Source organism: Heterodontus francisci, chromosome 29, assembly GCF_036365525.1.
Source record: "Heterodontus francisci isolate sHetFra1 chromosome 29, sHetFra1.hap1, whole genome shotgun sequence".
Taxonomy (NCBI): domain Eukaryota; kingdom Metazoa; phylum Chordata; class Chondrichthyes; order Heterodontiformes; family Heterodontidae; genus Heterodontus; species Heterodontus francisci.
This window is the reverse complement of record NC_090399.1, coordinates 53,441,065-53,460,855: the sequence shown is the minus strand read 5'-3', so window position 1 is coordinate 53,460,855 and position 19,791 is coordinate 53,441,065. Positions and strand designations below refer to the sequence as shown.

General features: G+C 49.5%; 1 protein-coding gene across 2 annotated transcripts in view; it reads right to left on the bottom strand.

Moving 5' to 3' along the window:
- Nucleotides 1–1,238: 1,238 nt before the first annotated feature.
- The window catches only part of LOC137346297 (class I histocompatibility antigen, F10 alpha chain-like), a 39,442-nt gene continuing 20,889 nt past the window's right edge, over nt 1,239–19,791 (bottom strand). The window contains exons 5-6 of one of the 2 annotated variants that reach the window (XM_068009777.1): nt 10,106–10,225; nt 1,239–6,018 (exon numbers count right to left, since the gene is read on the bottom strand). In XM_068009777.1, the coding sequence (XP_067865878.1) occupies nt 5,687–6,018; nt 10,106–10,225 (452 nt within the window). In that variant the 3' untranslated portion in view covers nt 1,239–5,686. The remainder of the gene's footprint in view (nt 6,019–10,105; nt 10,226–19,791) is intronic. The other variant, XM_068009778.1, reaches the window with a different exon arrangement.

Here is a 19,791-nt window from a genome sequence, read left to right as displayed (position 1 = left end):
GGGCTTGCTGCAGTGTTCCAGTGAACATCAACGCAAGCTCGAGGAACAGCATCTCATTTACCGATTTGGCACACTACAGCCTGCCGGACTGAACATTGAGTTCAATAATTTCAGAGCATGACAGCCCCCCATTTTACTTTTATTTTTAGTAATTTTTTTCTTTTCTCTTTTTTACATTTTTTTTTCTTTTGTTTATTTCATTTCATTGTAGTTTGTTCAGTTTGCTTACCCACTGTTTTTTTTCATGTTTGTACTTGCTGCTGCTCAATCTTCAGTTTGTTAACACCCTATCTGGACTAATGCTTTGTCTTTCAACACAGCATTAACATATTATTTGCCTTTGCTCCATGACCTCTTGGTCAGCTATGTGGCCTTATCCAATCTACACCTTCTCCTTTGTCATCTCTTGCCCAACCCCCGGCTCACTTGCTTATAACCTTTGACATTTCTAATATTTGCTAGTTCCAAAGAAGGGTCACTGACCCGAAACGTTAACTCTGCTTCTCTTTCCACAGATGCTGCCAGACCTGCTGAGTGGTTCCAGCATTTCTTGTTTTTATTTCAGATTTCCAGGATCCGCAGTATTTTGCTTTTATTAATTTGGTTTGATTCAGTATCTGGATCAGGTTATATTACCAGATATTATGCATTTACAGTCACACTCTGGTTTGTAGGAATTTGGGGACAAGGGGTCACTAATGGAGTGATCTTTGGCAGAAGGTCAGAGTGAAAACATATCAGGCACTGAATACTAAAATACTATTACATATTACTCGGGAAGGTTAGACACTGATCCTCCCGTCACTGACTTGCTACACAGCCTTTTCCTGGTATTTAATTGTTATTAATGATGACACTGAGCTGGATTAAATCATTTGTTTTATCAACAAGCAGGTGATAACTGATTAAAGTTTATACAGTTTCAAGGAAAATCACTTGATAAAGTACACTTGACTGATGGAATGTAGAAACTAGGGCTATGAGGAGCTGGCACGAAAGAAGGGTTGAGATCTGGGGCTGATCAGCCATGATCTTATTGAATGGTGGGGCAGGCTTGAGGGGCTAAATGACCTACTTCTGCATCTATTTCTTATGTTCTTATATGTTCTAACACTTGTTGCAACCTTATAGAAAATTCAAATTCAAACACTGTTTTTCAAAATTCAAGCATTTATTTAGTTTGAAATTAAAATTCGAAACTATTGCAGTAAGAATTTCAGAATAAAATCTTAGACAGGATTGTTTTACACTACAATTTTAAAATTCAACAAACAGGAATCACATATTTTGTCTAATAATTGAGCACAAGCAACATCATTTATAATCTGATATTTCATTATTTGTAGAAAATATTTGAAACAATAAAATGATAAAACATAACGATAGGAAGAGCCTAGTTTAACCTCTCTGTATTACAGTATTAGAAACTTGTTACAGTTAGGACTTGTTTCTGAAATTAGTTACTGATTTCCTTTTGATATTGATATATAATGATTAAACAATGACACTCTTATTTAATTCTAAAATAAGACAGAGAGATAAATAGAAAAGAACACAAGCACACAGGCCAGTCAGCATATGAAAAACAGATAACACAGTTTAACATTTCAGATTGAGATCCCCGAATCAAAAATGCTAATTTAATCCTATTGTTTCTATTTTTAGGTCCTGTCAGGCCTGAATTTACATTGTTTTATTTTGGATTTTCACCATTATTTCTTTGTATCTAAGAGGTCTGAGCTGTTATTTCCCCTCTCCATCATACAGAACTTTCAAAAGGGAGTTGGATAACACTTGAAGGTGAAACATTTACAGGGCCGGGGGGAAAGGGCAGGGAGTGGAATTAATGAGATAGCTCTTTCAAAGAACCAGCACAGGTCTAATGGGCTGAATGGCCTCCTTCTGTGCTGCATCATTCTATGATGATAGGATATTGAGGAACATCTTTTTTTCCCAATTATCCTCTCAAATGTTTGAGCTGTCTGGTTCTCTCTGGCTATTGCATGCTTCTTTTGACTCCAAACTGCCCTACGATCAGCGTACAATCATTTGTTACGATATATAAGGTTAAACTTTTACCGAAAGATTACTTGCGAGAAGAAAATAATTCAGCCAAAAAGTTAAAATTATTAATTAGAAAAGCTGATAGAAATTCAAGGAGTGGGTGAGGACTTGTCTTTACTTTCATATATTTATTGGGGAAATTGTTAACCTCCTACCCTGTTATAAAACTGTCAACCACAATCAGACAGAGAAACAGAAAATGTTGGAAATACAGCTCAGGCAGTATTGGTGGAGAGAAACAGAGTTAATGTTTCCGGTCAATGGCCTTTCATCAGATATTAACTCTGTTTCTCTCTCTACAGATGCTGCCTGACCTGCTGAGTATTTCCACTATTTCCCATTTTATTCTTTCTGATTAACTCTTTATACGAGGGAACCAGTGAAGCAAATTAACTTTCACCACCTGCTAAACAGTGGGAGCACATTTCAGTAGAAAGGTCACTGTCAGAGAAACTCCTTCAAATCTATTAAATAGGCTGGAAAATTCCTCAGAGCCACTCCCAATCCCATACTACAAGCTAGCCAGAAGGACAGGATTTCCAGCAGAGTGACAGTGAGACAGCAGGAGCGACTCCGAGGAATTTCCCACCCATATGGAGTTGATTGTGACTTCAGATGGTGAAGAGGCCTCAGTGATTCTGAGGTTCTGGTAAGTGAGCTGTAGATGTTAAACAGAGATCCTGATGGAGCCTGCCCCATGCTTCAAGCTGAGAAATACCAGTCTGGACATCAGCAGGTAGGAGCTTGGAGTGAAGACGAGGACGTTCAGGTTCACTGAGCACTGGAGGCAGATACTTGGAGTGGGAGGAGGAGGGATGGAGGGAGGGAGGGAGGGAGCTTCTCTGGTTACGTTTTTAAAACTAATAAGTTAAGTGAAATCAATAATCTTCACGAATACAAAAGCAAATACTGTGGATGCTGGAAATCTGAAATAAAAACAGAAAATGTAGGAAATACTCAGCAGGTCATACTCAGGGAGAAACAGAACTATTGACGGGCCATTGACCTGAAATACTAACTCAGTGATGATGGACCATTGACCTGAAATGTTAACTCAGTGATGAAGGACCATTGACCTGAAATGTTAACTCATTGATGAAGGACCATTGACCTGAAATGTTAACTCAGTGATGATGGACCATTGACCTGAAATGTTAACTCAGTGATGAAGGACCATTGACCTGAAATGTTAACTCATTGATGATGGACCATTGACCTGAAATGTTAACTCAGTGATGAAGGACCATTGACCTGAAATGTTAACTCATTGATGAAGGACCATTGACCTGAAATGTTAACTCAGTGATGATGGACCATTGACCTGAAATGTTAACTCATTGATGATGGACCATTGACCTGAAATGTTAACTCATTGATGATGGACCATTGACCTGAAATGTTAACTCATTGATGAAGGACCATTGAACTGAAATGTTAACTCATTGATGATGGACCATTGACCTGAAATGTTAACTCAGTGATGAAGGACCATTGACCTGAAATGTTAACTCATTGATGAAGGACCATTGACCTGAAATGTTAACTCAGTGATGATGGACCATTGACCTGAAATGTTAACTCATTGATGATGGACCATTGACCTGAAATGTTAACTCATTGATGATGGACCATTGACCTGAAATGTTAACTCATTGATGATGGACCATTGACCTGAAATGTTAACTCATTGATGAAGGACCATTGAACTGAAATGTTCACTCATTGATGATGGACCATTGACCTGAAATGTTAACTCATTGATGAAGGACCATTGACCTGAAATGTTCACTCATTGATGATGGACCATTGACCTGAAATGTTAACTCATTGATGCAGGGCCATTGACCTGAAATGTTCACTCATTGATGATGGACCATTGACCTGAAATGTTAACTCAGTGATGCAGGGCCATTGACCTGAAATATTAACTTTGTGATGCAGGGCCATTGACCTGAAATATTAACTTTGTGATGAAGGGCCATTGACTTGAAATATTAACTCTCCACAGAGGCAGTCAGACCTGCTGAGTATTTCCAGCGTTTTCTGCTTTCATATCATGAATCTACACAACTGTATTTATCTTCAATGTCTTTTTCAATCTTATTCCAGGGTATATTCCAAACGGCAATGCCGTCTATTGGGTTCACCGAGTATTTATCAGCGAAATGTATTTCGTAATTGTTGTAAACCCATTTCTAAAAGACAATGTTTTAATGCTGGTATTTATTTAGAGATACAGCACTGAAACAGGCCCTTCGGCCCACTGACTCTATGCCGACCATCAACCACCCATTTCTATTAATCCTACATTAATCCCATATTCCTACCACACCTTCTCAATTCCCCTACCACCTACAAGCACTAGGGGAATTTACAATGGCCAATTTACCTATTAGCCTGCAAGTCTTTGGCTGTGGGAGAAAACCAACGTGGTCACAGTGAGAACTTGCAAACTCCACACAAGCAGTATCCAGAAACAAACCTGGGTCGCTGGAGCTGTGTGGCTGCGGTGCTAACCACTGCGCCACTGTGTTGCCCAGGGAATATTGGTGGGAATATTCCAGTGACAGTATTGGTTATTGACAGTTCTGGAGCTCTTGAAAAGAAACGATTTCCAGTCGGTATCTTTATTCCGAAACTCACATCACTCATGAAATCCATTGAACAATTCTCTGATATTAGTTTCTCAGTATTAATGTTTCTGTATCCAATCAGTCCTCTGCTCTGGTGATATTCAGCACTGTGCTGTGAGTGCCCCCTGTTTGTACAGGACTCCACAGAAAGGACACTGCTCCCCACAGCCACATAACATTGTGTTCAATTCACTGGATGGACTGGTGGGGAGAGCAGTGATTTTCCCAGCAATATCCTTCCCCCAATCTTCAACACTTTTAGTCAAATCCTTTGTACTGATAAACCTTTCAATTTCTTGTTTAAAGTTCTGTGGGTTAATCTTTTCAGACTGAAAAGTAACAGTTCCCAATGTCTCCTTTGGAATCTGTATCTCATCACCCAGTTTCTCTTTAACTGCCTGAATAAAACCGACCACTGAATTCTCATTATCTGGAGGTGTTATATCCTTGAGAGCTTCCCTCACCCGACTGATAATCCCCTGCAGAATATCCAGTGCGAGAGAGCACAGCAGAGGAACTTGTTTATCATGTGTGGCTGCACAGTGTTGTATAACTTGTTCCTTCAGCCAATCTTTTTCAAATGACAAGCTGTGTTTTATATATCGGTAATATTCATCAGAACTGTCTGTCTCTTTCAAATGGAGCATCAGAGCCACTTGGAAGTTTTTCTGGGATAAGAATTTCCCATCTTTGCAGTGGTGCCTCATGCTGCACAATCTCCAATCCCAGTTTTTTTGTCAATGAGTTTCCCTCCCGATGTTTTGCATGACTCCGTTTGAAATCCTGAAAAGATATATTTTCCAATTTGTATTGGCTAATGGCCTCTCTTTTAATCTCATTATAAATGTTTGCAGGCCTTGCTTTGTCTTGTGAACACAGCTTGTCATTCTCATCTATTTCAATTCCCATGTCCTTTCAGTCACTGCCCGGTCCTCCAAACTCTTGAGTCCAGCTGGTCATCTGTTGATGGATTATGTCCAGGGCTTTTTTCAATGTGGATCGCAGTGTCTCAGTAAACTCTGTGTTGTTTCTCGTTCCTCATAGTCTGTTAAGAATTCTACAATATCATTGTCTGGATTACGTTTTACATCAGAAACATTGTTTGCAGGAATTGCAGTGTCTGTTTGGACTGAACTCTGTTCTTGTACAGTTGTGGTTTTGTTACCGTCCACTGGGTCATGTGGACTTGTTCTGACATGTGACCCTCTCTGAAAAGGCTCCGTTTTGATCTGTGGGTCGGATTCAGTCGACTCCAGTTCCACTTCATTATCCATGGTTTCCGGGTGATGGAGAGTGGGATCGATCTTCAGAAATAGTTGTGCTGAAACAAATGAAAATACTAAACATGTAAACTACATGATATTTGAGAAAAGAGTAACTGTAGACATTAAAGGGCCAGTAATTTAAACAGAATTTTGTAAAACATGGACACTGGTTTGAAGTCCTTTCCCAGCATTCATGTGGAATAGTTGCTGTGGGTTTCCTGCTTTATCTGTTTCTAAGGAAGACAGTAAGGAGTTTTCAATGTGAATCCTTTTTAACTACATGTTACACACTGAGATATGGCAGCTCTGGAGAATCTTATACTGAACTCTATTTTTAACCCTACTTGTGATACATCCTGGGTAAAAGCAACTGAGAGGTGACCTGATGGGAAACTGTGGTTTGGACCTTCGTTGATCAAATCTTTCATTGGCCTGAAAGGTTTAAAAGGAACCAAAAACAAGAAATGCTGGAATCACTCAGCAGGTCTGGCAGCATCTGTGGAAAGAGAAGCAGAGTTAACGTTTCGGGTCACTGACCCGAAACGTTAACTCTGCTTCTCTTTCCACAGATGCTGCCAGACCTGCTGAGTGATTCCAGCATTTCTTGTTTTTGTTTCAGATTTCCAGCATCCGCAGTATTTTGCTTTTATTAAAAGGAACCAAATGGTCAGAGGGTAAAATTCAGTAGAAATCCAGCAGAGATCAAAAAGAGGCAGACTTCTGTGTCAGAACTGAAAGATTAGCAGATTAGCAGAATTTCAGAGGCCGAGATGTAGGTAGAACTGAAACAATATAACTGAGTACCAAGACCATGATTACTAAGATGGCAGTGGACTGAGAAGGTCTATGAGGAATGCAAAGACAGGATTACAATGCATGTTGAAATACACAAAGTGTGGTGAATAAGGTTGGTGAGCTACAAGCACAAATAGCAGTCTGGGAATATGATGTAGTGACAATAACGGAAACGTGGCTTAAAAATGGTGAGGACGTGGTGCTTTATGTACAAGGATATAAAATGTTCAGAAAAGATAGAGAAAGAAAAAAAGGGAGGGAAGGTGCCAGTACTGATCAGGGCAGACATTGTCGTGTTGGAAAGGGAGGACGTCCTCGAAGGGGCAAGGACAGAATCCATTTGGTTAGAGTTGAGGAGCAAAAGGAGTTTGATCATGTTACTCGGGGAATTCTATAGACCTCCAAATAGTGGGAGAGAGATAGAGGAGCAAATCTGCAGGGAAATTACAGAGATGCACAAGAACTATAGAGTGGTGATATTGGGGGACTTTAATTACCCAAATATCAATTGGGATAATTTTAGAGTAAAGGGTAAAGAGGGGGTGGAATTTTTGAAATATTTTCAGGAGAACTTCCTAGATCAGTATGTTCTCATCCCAACTAGAAAGGAGACATTACTGGATCTGATGTGGGAAATGAGGTGGGCCACATGGATCAAGTGTCTGTGGGGGAAAACTTGGGTAAGAGTGATCATTGTATCATAAGGTCTAGACTAGTAATGCAGAAAAGCAAGGAACAAAATAAGGGAGAATGTCTAGATTAGAAGAGGACTAATTTTAATGCGATGAGAAGGATAAAATTGTATCAAAGCAGGAAAAGCTGTATCGGAACAATGGGTTATCTTTAAGGAAGAGATGTTTCAAGTACAGGCTAGGAACATTCCAACAAATGCAAAAGGTAAGGGAACCAAAAACAGGGCTCCTTGGATGATGAGGGAGATAGAGATTATGATGCAAATAAAAGAAGAGGGTGTAAGATGCATGTCAGGAAAATTCTTCAAGTGAGAACCAGGCCATATACAATAGGTTGAGAGGGGAAGTGAAGAGGAAAATAAGAACAGCAAAGAGAGAGCACAAAAATAGAATGGCAATCAACATAAAAGGGAACCCAAAGATTTTCTATCAGCATGTAAATAGTAAATGGGTCGGAAGAGGAGGAGTGAGGCCTATTAGGGACAAAAAGACTGATATATGCTGAGAGATGCAGGGCAAGGTTAATACACTTTGAGTACTTTGTATCAATGTTCACTAAGGAAGAGGAATCTGACAAAATATCAGTAGAAGCAGAAAGGGGAGAGGAAATGGGTATGGTAATGGAAGGGGGGGGAGGTACTAAATATTTAATATCATTGGTGGGTAAGGTTTTCGAAACAATAATCAGGGGAAATATCAACAAGCACTTAAAGAGATTTGAGTTAGTTCAGGATAGGCAGCATGGATTTATAAAAGGCAGATCATGCTCAACTAATTCAACTGAATGTTTTGATGAAGTAATAGAGAAAGTTGATGAAGGGAATACAGTGGTTGTTGTTTATGTGGATTTTTAAAAAGCATTTGATGAGGTAACACATAAAAGAGTGGTTAGCAAAATTGAGGTTCATGGAATAGGAGGGTCAGTGTCCAATTGGATAAAAAAAACTGGCTTAAGTACAGACAAGAGTGAGTTGTAGTAAATGGTTGTTTCAGACTGGAGGATGGTCGACAGTGATGTTCCCCAAGCGTCAATGCTGGAATGACTGATTTTTTTGCAATATATAAACGACTGGGGTTCATTTCCACAGGAATAGAACTGAAAATAGAGAAGTTATATTAAACTAAGAAAGACTCTTGGTTGGACCACAGAGTCAAGTGAACAGTTTTGATCTCGATATCCAATAGGGTAGATGTGTAGAGGATGTTGCCACTTGTGGGTTGTCCAAAACTAGAGGCCTTGAAGATAAAACAGTCATGAATAAATTCAATAAGGAATTCAGAAGAAACTTCTTTATGCAGACTGTGGAACTCACTACCACAGGGAGTAGTGGAGGTGATTTGATAGATGCATTAGGGAGAAGCTAGATAAATAGATGAGGGAGAAAGAAATAACAGGATGTGCTGATAGGGTTAGATACAGTATGATGGGAGGAGGCCCATGTGGGACAGAAACACCAGGACAAAGCTGTTGGGTCGAATGGCCTGTGTTTTCTATAAATTCCATTTAATCCTATAAAATACCCCAGTCCCTCACTCTCTCCTCTCAATGCTGAGTATTGGAGATTTCTCCACACTCACTCTGTCCCCTCTCTCTCACTCTCCCCTCTCAGTGTCTTGTACTCCCACGACTGGAGATTCCCTCACACTCACTCTGTTCCCTCAGTTCCACATTCCCCTCTCCCTCACTCTCCCCTCTCAGTGTCTTGTACTCCCACTACTGGAGATTCCCTCACACTCACTCTGTCCCCTCAGTTCCACATTCCCCTCTCTCACTCTCCCCTCTATGTGTCATGTACTCCCAGTACTGGAGATTCCCTCACACTCACTCTGTCCCCTCAGTTCTACATTCCCTCTCTCACTCTCCCCCTCAATGTACTGTACTCCCAGTACTGGAGATTCCCTCACACTCATTCTGTCCCCTCAGTTCTACATTCCCTCTCTCTCCCTCTCCCCTCTCAGGGTCCTGTACTCCCAGTACTGGAGATTCCCTCACACTCATTCTGTCCCCTCAGTTCTACATTCCCTCTCTCTCCCTCTCCCCTCTCAGGGTCCTGTACTCCCAGTACTGGAGATTCCCTCACACTCACTCTGTCCCCTCAGTTCTACATTCCCTCTCTCTCACTCTCCCCTCTCAGGGTCCTGTACTCCCACTACTGGAGATTCCCTCACACTCACTCTGTCCCCTCAGTTCCACATTCCCTGTCTCTCACTCTCCCCTCTCAGGGTCCTGTACTCCCACTACTGGAGATTCCCTCACACTCACTCTGTCCCCTCAGTTCTACATTCCCTCTCTCTCACTCTCCCCTCTCAGGGTCCTGTACTCCCAGTACTGGAGATTCCCTCACACTCACTCTGTCCCCTCAGTTCTACATTCCCTCTCTCTCACTCTCGCCCTCAATGTCCTGTACTCCCAGTACTGGAGATTCCCTCACTCTCTCTCTGTCCCCTCAGTTCTACATTCCCTCTCTCTCACTCTCCCCTCTCAGGGTCCTGTACTCCCAGTACTGGAGATTCCCTCACACTCACTCTGTCCCCTCAGTTCCACACTCCCTGTCTCTCACTCTCCCCTCTCAGTGTCCTGTACTCCCAGTACTGGAGATTCCTTCACACTCACTCTGTCCCTTCCATTCCACATTCCTCTCTCTCTGTTTCTTACCTCTCTGTTGCCTTTTCCAGATGACTATTCCGATTATTCCCAATATAACAGCCGGTGCAGCGATCACTGATCCAGTTATAATTCCAAGCAGGAATTGTCCCCCACTGTTTTCTGGCATTTCTGAAACATATTTAAAATGTCAGGATTGTCTCTCTATTCCCAGCCTGTCTGTCTGTGTGTTGTCTTTGTTCAATCTCCGAGATGACATTGTACAGCCCAGGAAACAGCCTCACTGCTGAATCTCACACGTCTGCTCGTAGAAAATACCTGATTTCCATTGTTACGAGGACAAGATTCACACCCGAGCAGCAAGTAAAAATTCCACCCTGGATCTCGGACTAGCAACACACAGGTAGTGGAGGGGTCAAGAGAGACGTTGTGGACAGGGAAAACTGAGCACAATTAGACTTCTGAGCACAAAAGCTAGGCTGACACTCCATTGCAGTATTGAGGGAGTGCCGCACTGTCGGAGGACCAGTACTGAGGGAGTGCCGTACTGTCGGAGGGCCAGTACTGAGGCAGTGCTGCGCTGTCGGAAGAGGGCCAGTACTGAGGCAGTGCTGCGCTGTCGGAAGAGGGCCAGTACTGAGGCAGTGCTGCGCTGTCGGAAGAGGGCCAGTACTGAGGCAGTGCTGCGCTGTCGGAAGAGGGCCAGTACTGAGGCAGTGCTGCGCTGTCGGAAGAGGGCCAGTACTGAGGCAGTGCTGCGCTGTCGGAAGAGGGCCAGTACTGAGGCAGTGCTGCACTGTCGGAAGAGGGCCAGTACTGAGGGAGTGCCGTACTGTCGGAGGACCAGTACTGAGGGAGTGCCGTACTGTCGGAGGGCCAGTACTGAGGCAGTGCTGCGCTGTCGGAAGAGGGCCAGTACTGAGGCAGTGCTGCGCTGTCGGAAGAGGGCCAGTACTGAGGCAGTGCTGCGCTGTCGGAAGAGGGCCAGTACTGAGGCAGTGCTGCGCTGTCGGAAGAGGGCCAGTACTGAGGCAGTGCTGCGCTGTCGGAAGAGGGCCAGTACTGAGGCAGTGCTGCGCTGTCGGAAGAGGGCCAGTACTGAGGCAGTGCTGCACTGTCGGAAGAGGGCCAGTACTGAGGCATTGCTGCACTGTCGGAAGAGGGCCAGTACTGAGGCAGTGCTGCGCTGTTGGAGGGGGCATTACTGAGGGAGTGCAGTCTTGTCAGAGGGTCGGTACTGAGGCAGTGCTGCACTGTTGGAGGGTCATTTTTGAGGCAGTGCTGCGCTGTTGGAGGGGGCATTACTGAGGGAGTGCAGTCTTGTCAGAGGGTCAGTACTGAGGGAGTGCTGCACTAACAGTTGCCATCGTTCTATGAGACATTAAAATACGCCCCAGTCTGCCCTCTCAGATGGATTTAAATATCCCATGGCACTATTTCGAAGAAGGGCAGGGAAGTTCTCCCTGCTGTCCTGACCAAAATATTTTCTAGTCACTATTAAATTACTGTTTGTGGGAGGTTGCAGTGTGTAAATATTCTGATGCATTTCCTATATTGCAGCAGTAACTACACTTCAAAAAGCTGTAAAGAGCTTTCGGATGTTCTGAGTTAGTGAAAGACGCTATGAAAATGTAAGTCTTTCCTTGCGAATTGCTCTGCTCATGTGCAGCTGTGTCCACTTAAGCCACAAAATCTAATGGTTATTAAGTAAACACAGACTCATTGCTGCACATTCAGAGAATTCTGAGATTGGAATTAGCTTGAAACTGAATAGATTGTTAGCTCTGGGGGCTTTAGGTCAGAAACCAGGAAGAAAGGTCTGGCTTCTCTTTTCTGTTTGTGAAGTTATTTCTATTGTTGGGAGTCTCTCTGCATCTTTTAAATGATTGACATTCTCTGTTTAGTGATTGTGGGAAATAAAGTGTCGATGAGCATTAATCAGCTGCAAAATATTTGCTCTGAACAAGATTGCTTCAAATTCCCTCAATGTAAGTGTAACAGACTGGAAATCTGTTACTTTTATCTTAGAGATCTTTCTTAAATATTCATTGTACACACATACTTGTATTTATCACTCAGTTCTGTCACACTCATTGCATGTGTCATGAACATGACTACCTCCTGACTGAATTTAATGCATAGAATTATTGGGATGTTTCGACAATCTTTTCTCAGGATGTTAATTTCACCCATCCCCCAGTCCCAGTGTCTCGGGTCTGACCAGCCCATCCCCCATACCCCAGTCCTGGTGTCTCGGGTCTGACCAGCCCATCCCCCATCCCCCCAGTCCCAGTGTCTCGGGTCTGACCAGACCATCCCCCAGTCCCAGTGTCTCGAGTCTGACCAGCCCATCCCCCATCCCCCCAGTCCCAGTTCCTCGGGTCTGACCAGCCCATCCCCCATCCCCCAGTCCCAGTGTGACTCGGGTCTGACCAGACCATCCCCCATCCCCCAGTCACTGTGTCTCAGGTCTGACCAGACCATCCCCCATCCCCCAGTGTCTCAGGTCTGACCAGCCGATTCCCCCATCCCCGCAGTCCCAGTGTCTCAGGTCTGACCAGCCGATACCCCCATCCCCCAGCCCCACTGTCTCAGGTCTGACCAGCCCATCTCCCATCCAACAGTCCCAGTGTCTAGGGTCTGACCAGCCCATCCCCCATCCCCCAGTCCTAGTGTCTCGGGTCTGACCAGCCCATCCCCCAGTGTCTCAGGTCTGACCAGCCCATCCCCCATCCCCGCAGTCCCAGTGTCTCAGGTCTGACCAGCCGATTCCCCCATCCCCAAGTCCCAGTGTCTCGGGTCTGACCAGCCCATCCCCCATCCCCCAGTCCCAGTTAATCGTGTCTGACCAGCCCATCCCCCACTCCCAGTGTCTCAGGTCTGACCAGCCGATTCCCCATCCCCCAGTCCCAGTCTCAGGTCTGACCAGCCCATACCCATCCCCCAGTCACTGCGTCTCAGGCCTGACCAGCCCATCCCCCATCCTCCAGTCCCAGTGTCTCAGGTCTGACCAGCCCATCCCCCATTCCCCAGTCCCAGTGTCTCAGGTCTGACCAGCCCATTCCCCATCCCCCAGTCCCAGTGTCTCAGGTCTGACCAGCCCATTCCCCATCCCCCAGTCACTGTGTCTCGGGTCTGACCAGCCCATCCCCCATCCCCCAGTCCCAGTGTCTCAGGTCTGACCAGCCCATTCCCCATCCCCCAGTCCCAGTGTCTCAGGTCTGACCAGCCCATCCCCATCCTCCAGTCCCAGTGTCTCAGGTCTGACCAGCCCATCCCCCATCCCCAAGTCCCAGTATCTCGGGTCTGACCAGCCCATTCCCCATCCCCCAGTCACTGTGTTTCAGGTCTGACCAGCCCATCCCCATCCCCCAGTCCCAGTGTCTCAGGTCTGACCAGACCTTCCCCCATCCCCCAGTCCCAGTGTCTCAGGTCTGACCAGCCCATCCCCCATTCCCCAGTTCCAGTGTCTCAGGTCTGAGCAGCCCATCCCCATCCCCCAGTCCCAGTATCTCGGGTGTGACCAGCCCATCACCACCCCCCCAGTCCCAGTATCTCAGGTCTGACCAGCCCATCCCCCATTCCCAGCATCTCAGGTCTGACCAGCCCATCCCCCATCTCCCAGTCCCAGTGCCTCGGGTCTGACCAGCCCATCCCCCAGTCCCAGTCTCGAGTCTGACCAGCCCATCCCCCATCCCCCAGTTCCAGTGTCTCGGGTCTGACCAGACCATCCCCCATCCCCCAGTCCCAGTGTCTCGAGTCTGACCAGCCCATCCCCCCAGTCCCAGTGTCTCTGGTCTGACCAGCCCATCCCCCATCTCCCAGTCCCAGTGCCTCGGGTCTGACCAGCCTATCCCCCAGTCCCAGTGTCTTGAGTCTGACCAGCCCATCCCCCATCCCCCAGTCCCAGTGTCTCGGGTCTGACCAGACCATCCCCGCAGTCCCAGTGTCTCAGGTCTGACCAGAACATCCCCCATCTCCCAGTCCCAGTGCCACAGGTCTGACCAGCCCATCCCCCATCCCCCAGTGTCTCAGGTCTGACCAGCCCATCCCCCATCCCTGCAGTCCCAGTGTCTCAGGTCTGACCAGCTGATTCCCCCATCCCCCAGTCCCAGTGTCTCAGGTCTGACCAGCCCATCCCCATCCCCCAGTTCCAGTGTCTCAGGTCTAACCAGACCTTCCCCCATCCCCCAGTCCCAGTGTCTCAGGTCTGACCAGACCTTCCCCCATCCCCCAGTCCCAGTGTCTCAGGTCTGAGCAGCCCATCCCCCATCCCCCAGTCCCAGTGTCTCAGGTCTGACCAGCCCATCCCCATCCCCCAGTCCCAGTGTCTCAGGTCTGACCAGCCCATCCCCCATCCCCCAGTCCCAGTATCTCGGGTCTGACCAGCCCATTCCCCATCCCCCAGTCACTGTGTTTCAGGTCTGACCAGCCCATCCCCATCCCCCAGTCCCAGTGTCTCAGGTCTGACCAGACCTTCCCCCATCCCCCAGTCCCAGTGTCTCAGGTCTGACCAGCCCATCCCCCATTCCCCAGTTCCAGTGTCTCAGGTCTGAGCAGCCCATCCCCATCCCCCAGTCCCAGTATCTCGGGTCTGACCAGCCCATTCCCCATCCCCCAGTCCCAGTGTCTCAGGTGTGACCAGCCCATCCCCACCCCCCCAGTCCCAGTATCTCAGGTCTGACCAGCCCATCTCCCATTCCCAGCATCTCAGGTCTGACCAGCCCATCCCCCATCTCCCAGTCCCAGTGCCTCGGGTCTGACCAGCCCATCCCCCAGTCCCAGTGTCTCGAGTCTGACCAGCCCATCCCCCCAGTCCCAGTGTCTCGGGTCTGACCAGACCATCCCCCCAGTCCCAGTGCCTCGGGTCTGACCAGCCGATAGCCCCAGTCCCAGTGTCTCGAGTCTGACCAGCCCATCCCCCATCCCCCAGTCCCAGTGTCTCGGGTCTGACCAGACCATCCCCGCAGTCCCAGTGTCTCAGGTCTGACCAGAACATCCCCCATCTCCCAGTCCCAGTGCCTCAGGTCTGACCAGCCCATCCCCCATCCCCCAGTGTCTCAGGTCTGACCAGCCCATCCCCCATCCCTGCAGTCCCAGTGTCTCAGGTCTGACCAGCCGATTCCCCCATCCCCCAGTCCCAGTGTCTCAGGTCTGACCAGCCCATCCCCATCCCCCAGTTCCAGTGTCTCAGGTCTAACCAGACCTTCCCCCATCCCCCAGTCCCAGTGTCTCAGGTCTGACCAGACCTTCCACCATCCCCCAGTCCCAGTGTCTCAGGTCTGAGCAGCCCATCCCCCATCCCCCAGTCCCAGTATCTCGGGTCTGACCAGCCCATTCCCCATCCCCCAGTCCAAGTGTCTCAGGTCTGACCAGCCCATCCCCATCCCCCAGTCCCAGTATCTCGGATCTGACCAGCCCATCCCTCATCCCCCAGTCCCAGTGTCTCGGGTCTGACCAGACCATCCCCCATCCCCCAGTCCTAGTGTCTCGGGTCTGACCAGACCAACCCCAATCCCCCAGTCCCAGTGTCTTGAGTCTGACCAGCCCACCCCCCCAGTCCCATTGTCTCGGGTCTGACCAGCCCATCCCCCATCTCCCAGTCCCAGTGCCTCGGGTCTGACCAGCCCATCCCCCAGTCCCAATGTCTCGAGTCTGACCAGCCCATCCCCCATCCCCCAGTCCCAGTGTCTCGGGTCTGACCAGACCATCCCCCATCCCCAGTGTCTCAGGTCTGGCCAGCCCATCCCCCATCCCCGCAGTGCCAGCGTCTCAGGTCTGACCAGCCCATCCCCCATCCCCGCAATCCCAGTGTCTCAGGTCTGACCAGCCCATCCCCCATCCCTGCAGTCCCAGTGTCTCAGGTCTGACCAGAACATCCCCCATCTCCCAGTCCCAGTGCCTCAGGTCTGACCAGCCCAACCCCCATCCCCCAGTCCCAGTGTCTCATGTCTGACCAGCTCATCCCCCATCTCCCAGTCCCAGTGTCTCGGGTCTGACCAGCCCATTCCCCATCCCCGCAGTCCCAGTGTCTCAGGTCTGACCAGACCAACCCCCATCCCCCAGTGTCTCAGGTCTGACCAGCCCATCCCCCATCCCCGCAGTCCCAGTGTCTGAGGTCTGAACAGCCGATTCCCCCATCCCCGCAGTCCCAGTGTCTCAGGTCTGACCAGCCCATCCCCCATCCCCCAGACCCAGTTACTCGTGTCTGACCAGACCATCCCCCATCCCCCACTCCCAGTGTCTCAGGTCTGACCAGCCCATTCGCCATCCCCCAGTCAATGCGTCTCAGGCCTGACCTGCCCATCCCCCATCCTCCAGTCCCAGTGTCTCAGGTCTGACCAGCCCATCCCCCATCCCTCATCCCCCAGTCCCAGTGTCTCAGGTCTGACCAGCCCATTCCCCATCCCCCTGTCCCAGTGTCTCAGGTCTGACCAGCCCATCCCCCATCCCTCATCCCCCAGTCCCAGTATCTCGGGTCTGACCAGCCCATTCCCCATCCCCCAGTCACTGTGTCTCGCGTCTGACCAGCCCATCCCCCATCCCCCAGTCCCAGTGTCTCAGGTCTGACCAGCCCATCCCCCATCCCCCAGTCTCAGTGTCTCAGGTCTGAGCAGCCCATCCCCATCCCCCAGTCCCAGTTTCTCGGGTCTGACCAGCCCATTCCCCATCCCCCAGTCCCAGTATCTCGGGTCTGTCCAGCCCAACCCCCATTCCCAGCATCTCAGGTCTGACCAGCCCATCCCCCGTCTCCCAGTGCCAGTGCCTCGGGTCTGACCAGCCCATCCCCCAGTCCCAGTGTCTCGAGTCTGACCAGCCCATCCCCCAGTCCCAGTGTCTCGGGTCTGACCAGACCATCCCCCATCCCCCAGTCCCAGTGTCTCGAGTCTGACCAGCCCATCCCCCCACTCCCATTTTCCCGGGTCTGACCAGCCCATCCCCCATCTCCCAGTCCCAGTGCCTCGGGTCTGACCAGCCCATCCCCCAGTCCCAGTGTCTCGAGTCTGAGCAGTCCATCCCCCATCCCCCAGTCCCAGTGTCTCGGGTCTGACCAGACCATCCCCCATTCCCAGTGTCTCAGGTCTGACCAGCCCATCCCCCATCCCGGCAGTCCCAGTGTCTCATGTCTGACCAGCCCAACCCCCATCCCCCAGTCCCAGTGTCTCATGTCTGACCAGCTCATCCCCCATCTCCCAGTCCCACTGTCTCGGGTCTGACCAGCCCATTCCCCATCTCCCAGTCCCAGTGCCTCAGGTCTGACCAGCCCAACCCCCATCCCCCAGTCCCAGTGTCTCATGTCTGACCAGCTCATCCCCCATCTCCCAGTCCCACTGTCTCGGGTCTGACCAGCCCATTCCCCATCCCCACAGTCCCAGTGTCTCAGGTCTGAACAGACCAACCCCCATCCCCCAGTCCCAGTGTCTCATGTCTGACCAGCTCATCCCCCATCTCCCAGTCCCACTGTCTCGGGTCTAACCAGCCCATTCCCCATCCCCGCAGTCCCAGTGTCTCAGGTCTGACCAGCTCATCCCCCATCTCCCAGTCCCAGTGTCTCGGGTCTGACCAGCCCATCCCCCATCCCCGCAGTCCCAGTGTCTCCGGTCTGAACAGCCGATTCCCCCATCCCCGCAGTCCCAGTGTCTCAGGTCTGACCAGCCCATCCCCCAGTCCCAGTGTCTCAGGTCTGACCAGTCATCCCCCATCCCCCAGTCCCAGTGTCTCAGGTCTGACCAGCCGATTCCCCATCCCCCAGTCCCACTGTCTCAGGTCTGACCAGCCCATTCCCCATCCCCCAGTCACTGCGTCTCAGGCCTGACCTGCCCATCCCCCATCCTCCAGTCCCAGTGTCTCAGGTCTGACCAGCCCATCCCCCATCCCTCATCCCCCAGTCCCAGTGTCTCAGGTCTGACCAGCCCATTCCCTATCCCCCAGTCCCAGTGTCTCAGGTCTGACCAGCCCATTCCCCATCCCCCAGTCACTGTGTCTCGCGTCTGACCAGCCCATGCCCTATCCCCCAGTGCCTGTGTCTCAGATCTGTCCAGCCCATCCCCCAGTCTCAGTGTCTCAGGTCTGACCAGCCCATCCCCATCCCCCAGTCCCAGTATCTCGGGTCTGACCAGCCCATTCCCCATCCCCCAGTCCCAGTGTCTCGGGTCTGACCAGCCCATCCCCCATCCCCCAGTCCCAGTATCTCGGGTCTGACCAGCCCATTCCCCATCCCCCAGTCACTGTGTTTCAGGTCTGACCTGCCCATCCCCATCCCCCAGTCCCAGTGTCTCTGGTCTGACCAGCCCATCCCCACCCCCCAGTCCCAGTATCTCGGGTCTGACCAGCTCATTCCCCATCCCCCAGTCCCAGTGTCTCAGGTCTGACCAGCCCATTCCCCATCCCAAAGTCCCAGTATCTCGGGTCTGACCAGCCCATTCCCCATCCCCAAGTCCCAGTATCTCGGGTCTGACCAGCCCATTCCCCATCCCCCAGTCCCAGTGTCTCAGTTCTGACCACCCCATTCCCCACTGCCCAGTTACTGTGTCTCAGGTCTGACCAGCCCATTCCCCATCCCCCACTCACTGTGTCTCAGGTCTGACCAGCCCTTCCCCCATCCCCCAGTCACTGTGTCTCAGGTCTGACCAGCTCATCTCCCATCCCCCAGTCACTGTGTCTCAGGTCTGACCAGCCCATCCCCATCCCCCAGTCCCTGTATCTCGGGTCTGACCAGCCCATTCCCCATCCCCCAGTCACTGTGTCTCAGGTCTGACCAGCCCTTCCCCCATCCCGCAGTCACTGTGCCTCAGGTCTGACCAGCTCATCTCCCATCCCCCAGTCACTGTGTCTCAGGTCTGACCAGCCCATCCCCATCCCCCAGTCCCAGTATCTCGGGTCTGACCAGCCCATTCCCCATCCCCCAGTCACTGTGTCTCAGGTCTGACCAGCCCTTCCCCCATCCCCCAGTCACTGTGTCTGAGGTCTGACCAGCCCTTCCCCCATCCCCCAGTCACTGTGTCTCAGGTCTGACCAGCCCATCCCCACCCCCCAGTCACTGTGTCTCAGGTCTGACCAGCCCTTCCCCCATCCCCCAGTCACTGTGTCTCAGGTCTGACCAGCCCATCCCCACCCCCCAGTCCCAGTATCTCGGGTCTGACCAGCCCATTCCCCATCCCCTTGCTGATTTTCTTTATAATTGAAATTAATTTTGCACATTTTGAATAGTTTCTTTACATGTTTCCCTCTGTTTATTTACCACCATCCCTATTAGTCTATTTGTCTTCTGTAATTGGCTTTGTTGAAGTTTAAGATTTTTGTTTGGGACTGGACATGTCACTTTCAAACTTAAGATGGAAGTTAATTGTCTGATTATTACTTTTTCCCAGATGATCATTTACTCTGAGATTACTAAGTAAACCTGCCTCATTGCACAATACTAGAAATAAAATAGGTTTACTCCTAGTTTGGTTCCACAATGTATTCTTCCTGGAAGGCATTCTACAAAGCCATCTTCTAGACTACCTTTGCCAATTTGATTTGTCCAGTCCATATGAAGATTAAAGTCCTCCACAATTATTAAATTGCCTTTGTTACAGACATCAATTATTTCTTGCTTAATACTCTTGCCAATAATATAACTACGGTTAGGGGGCCTATAAACTACTCCCATGAGCATTTTCTGACCCTTGTTATTCCTAATCTCCACCTCTAATGATTCTACTTCCTGATCCTCTGAGCCAAGGTCCTATCTC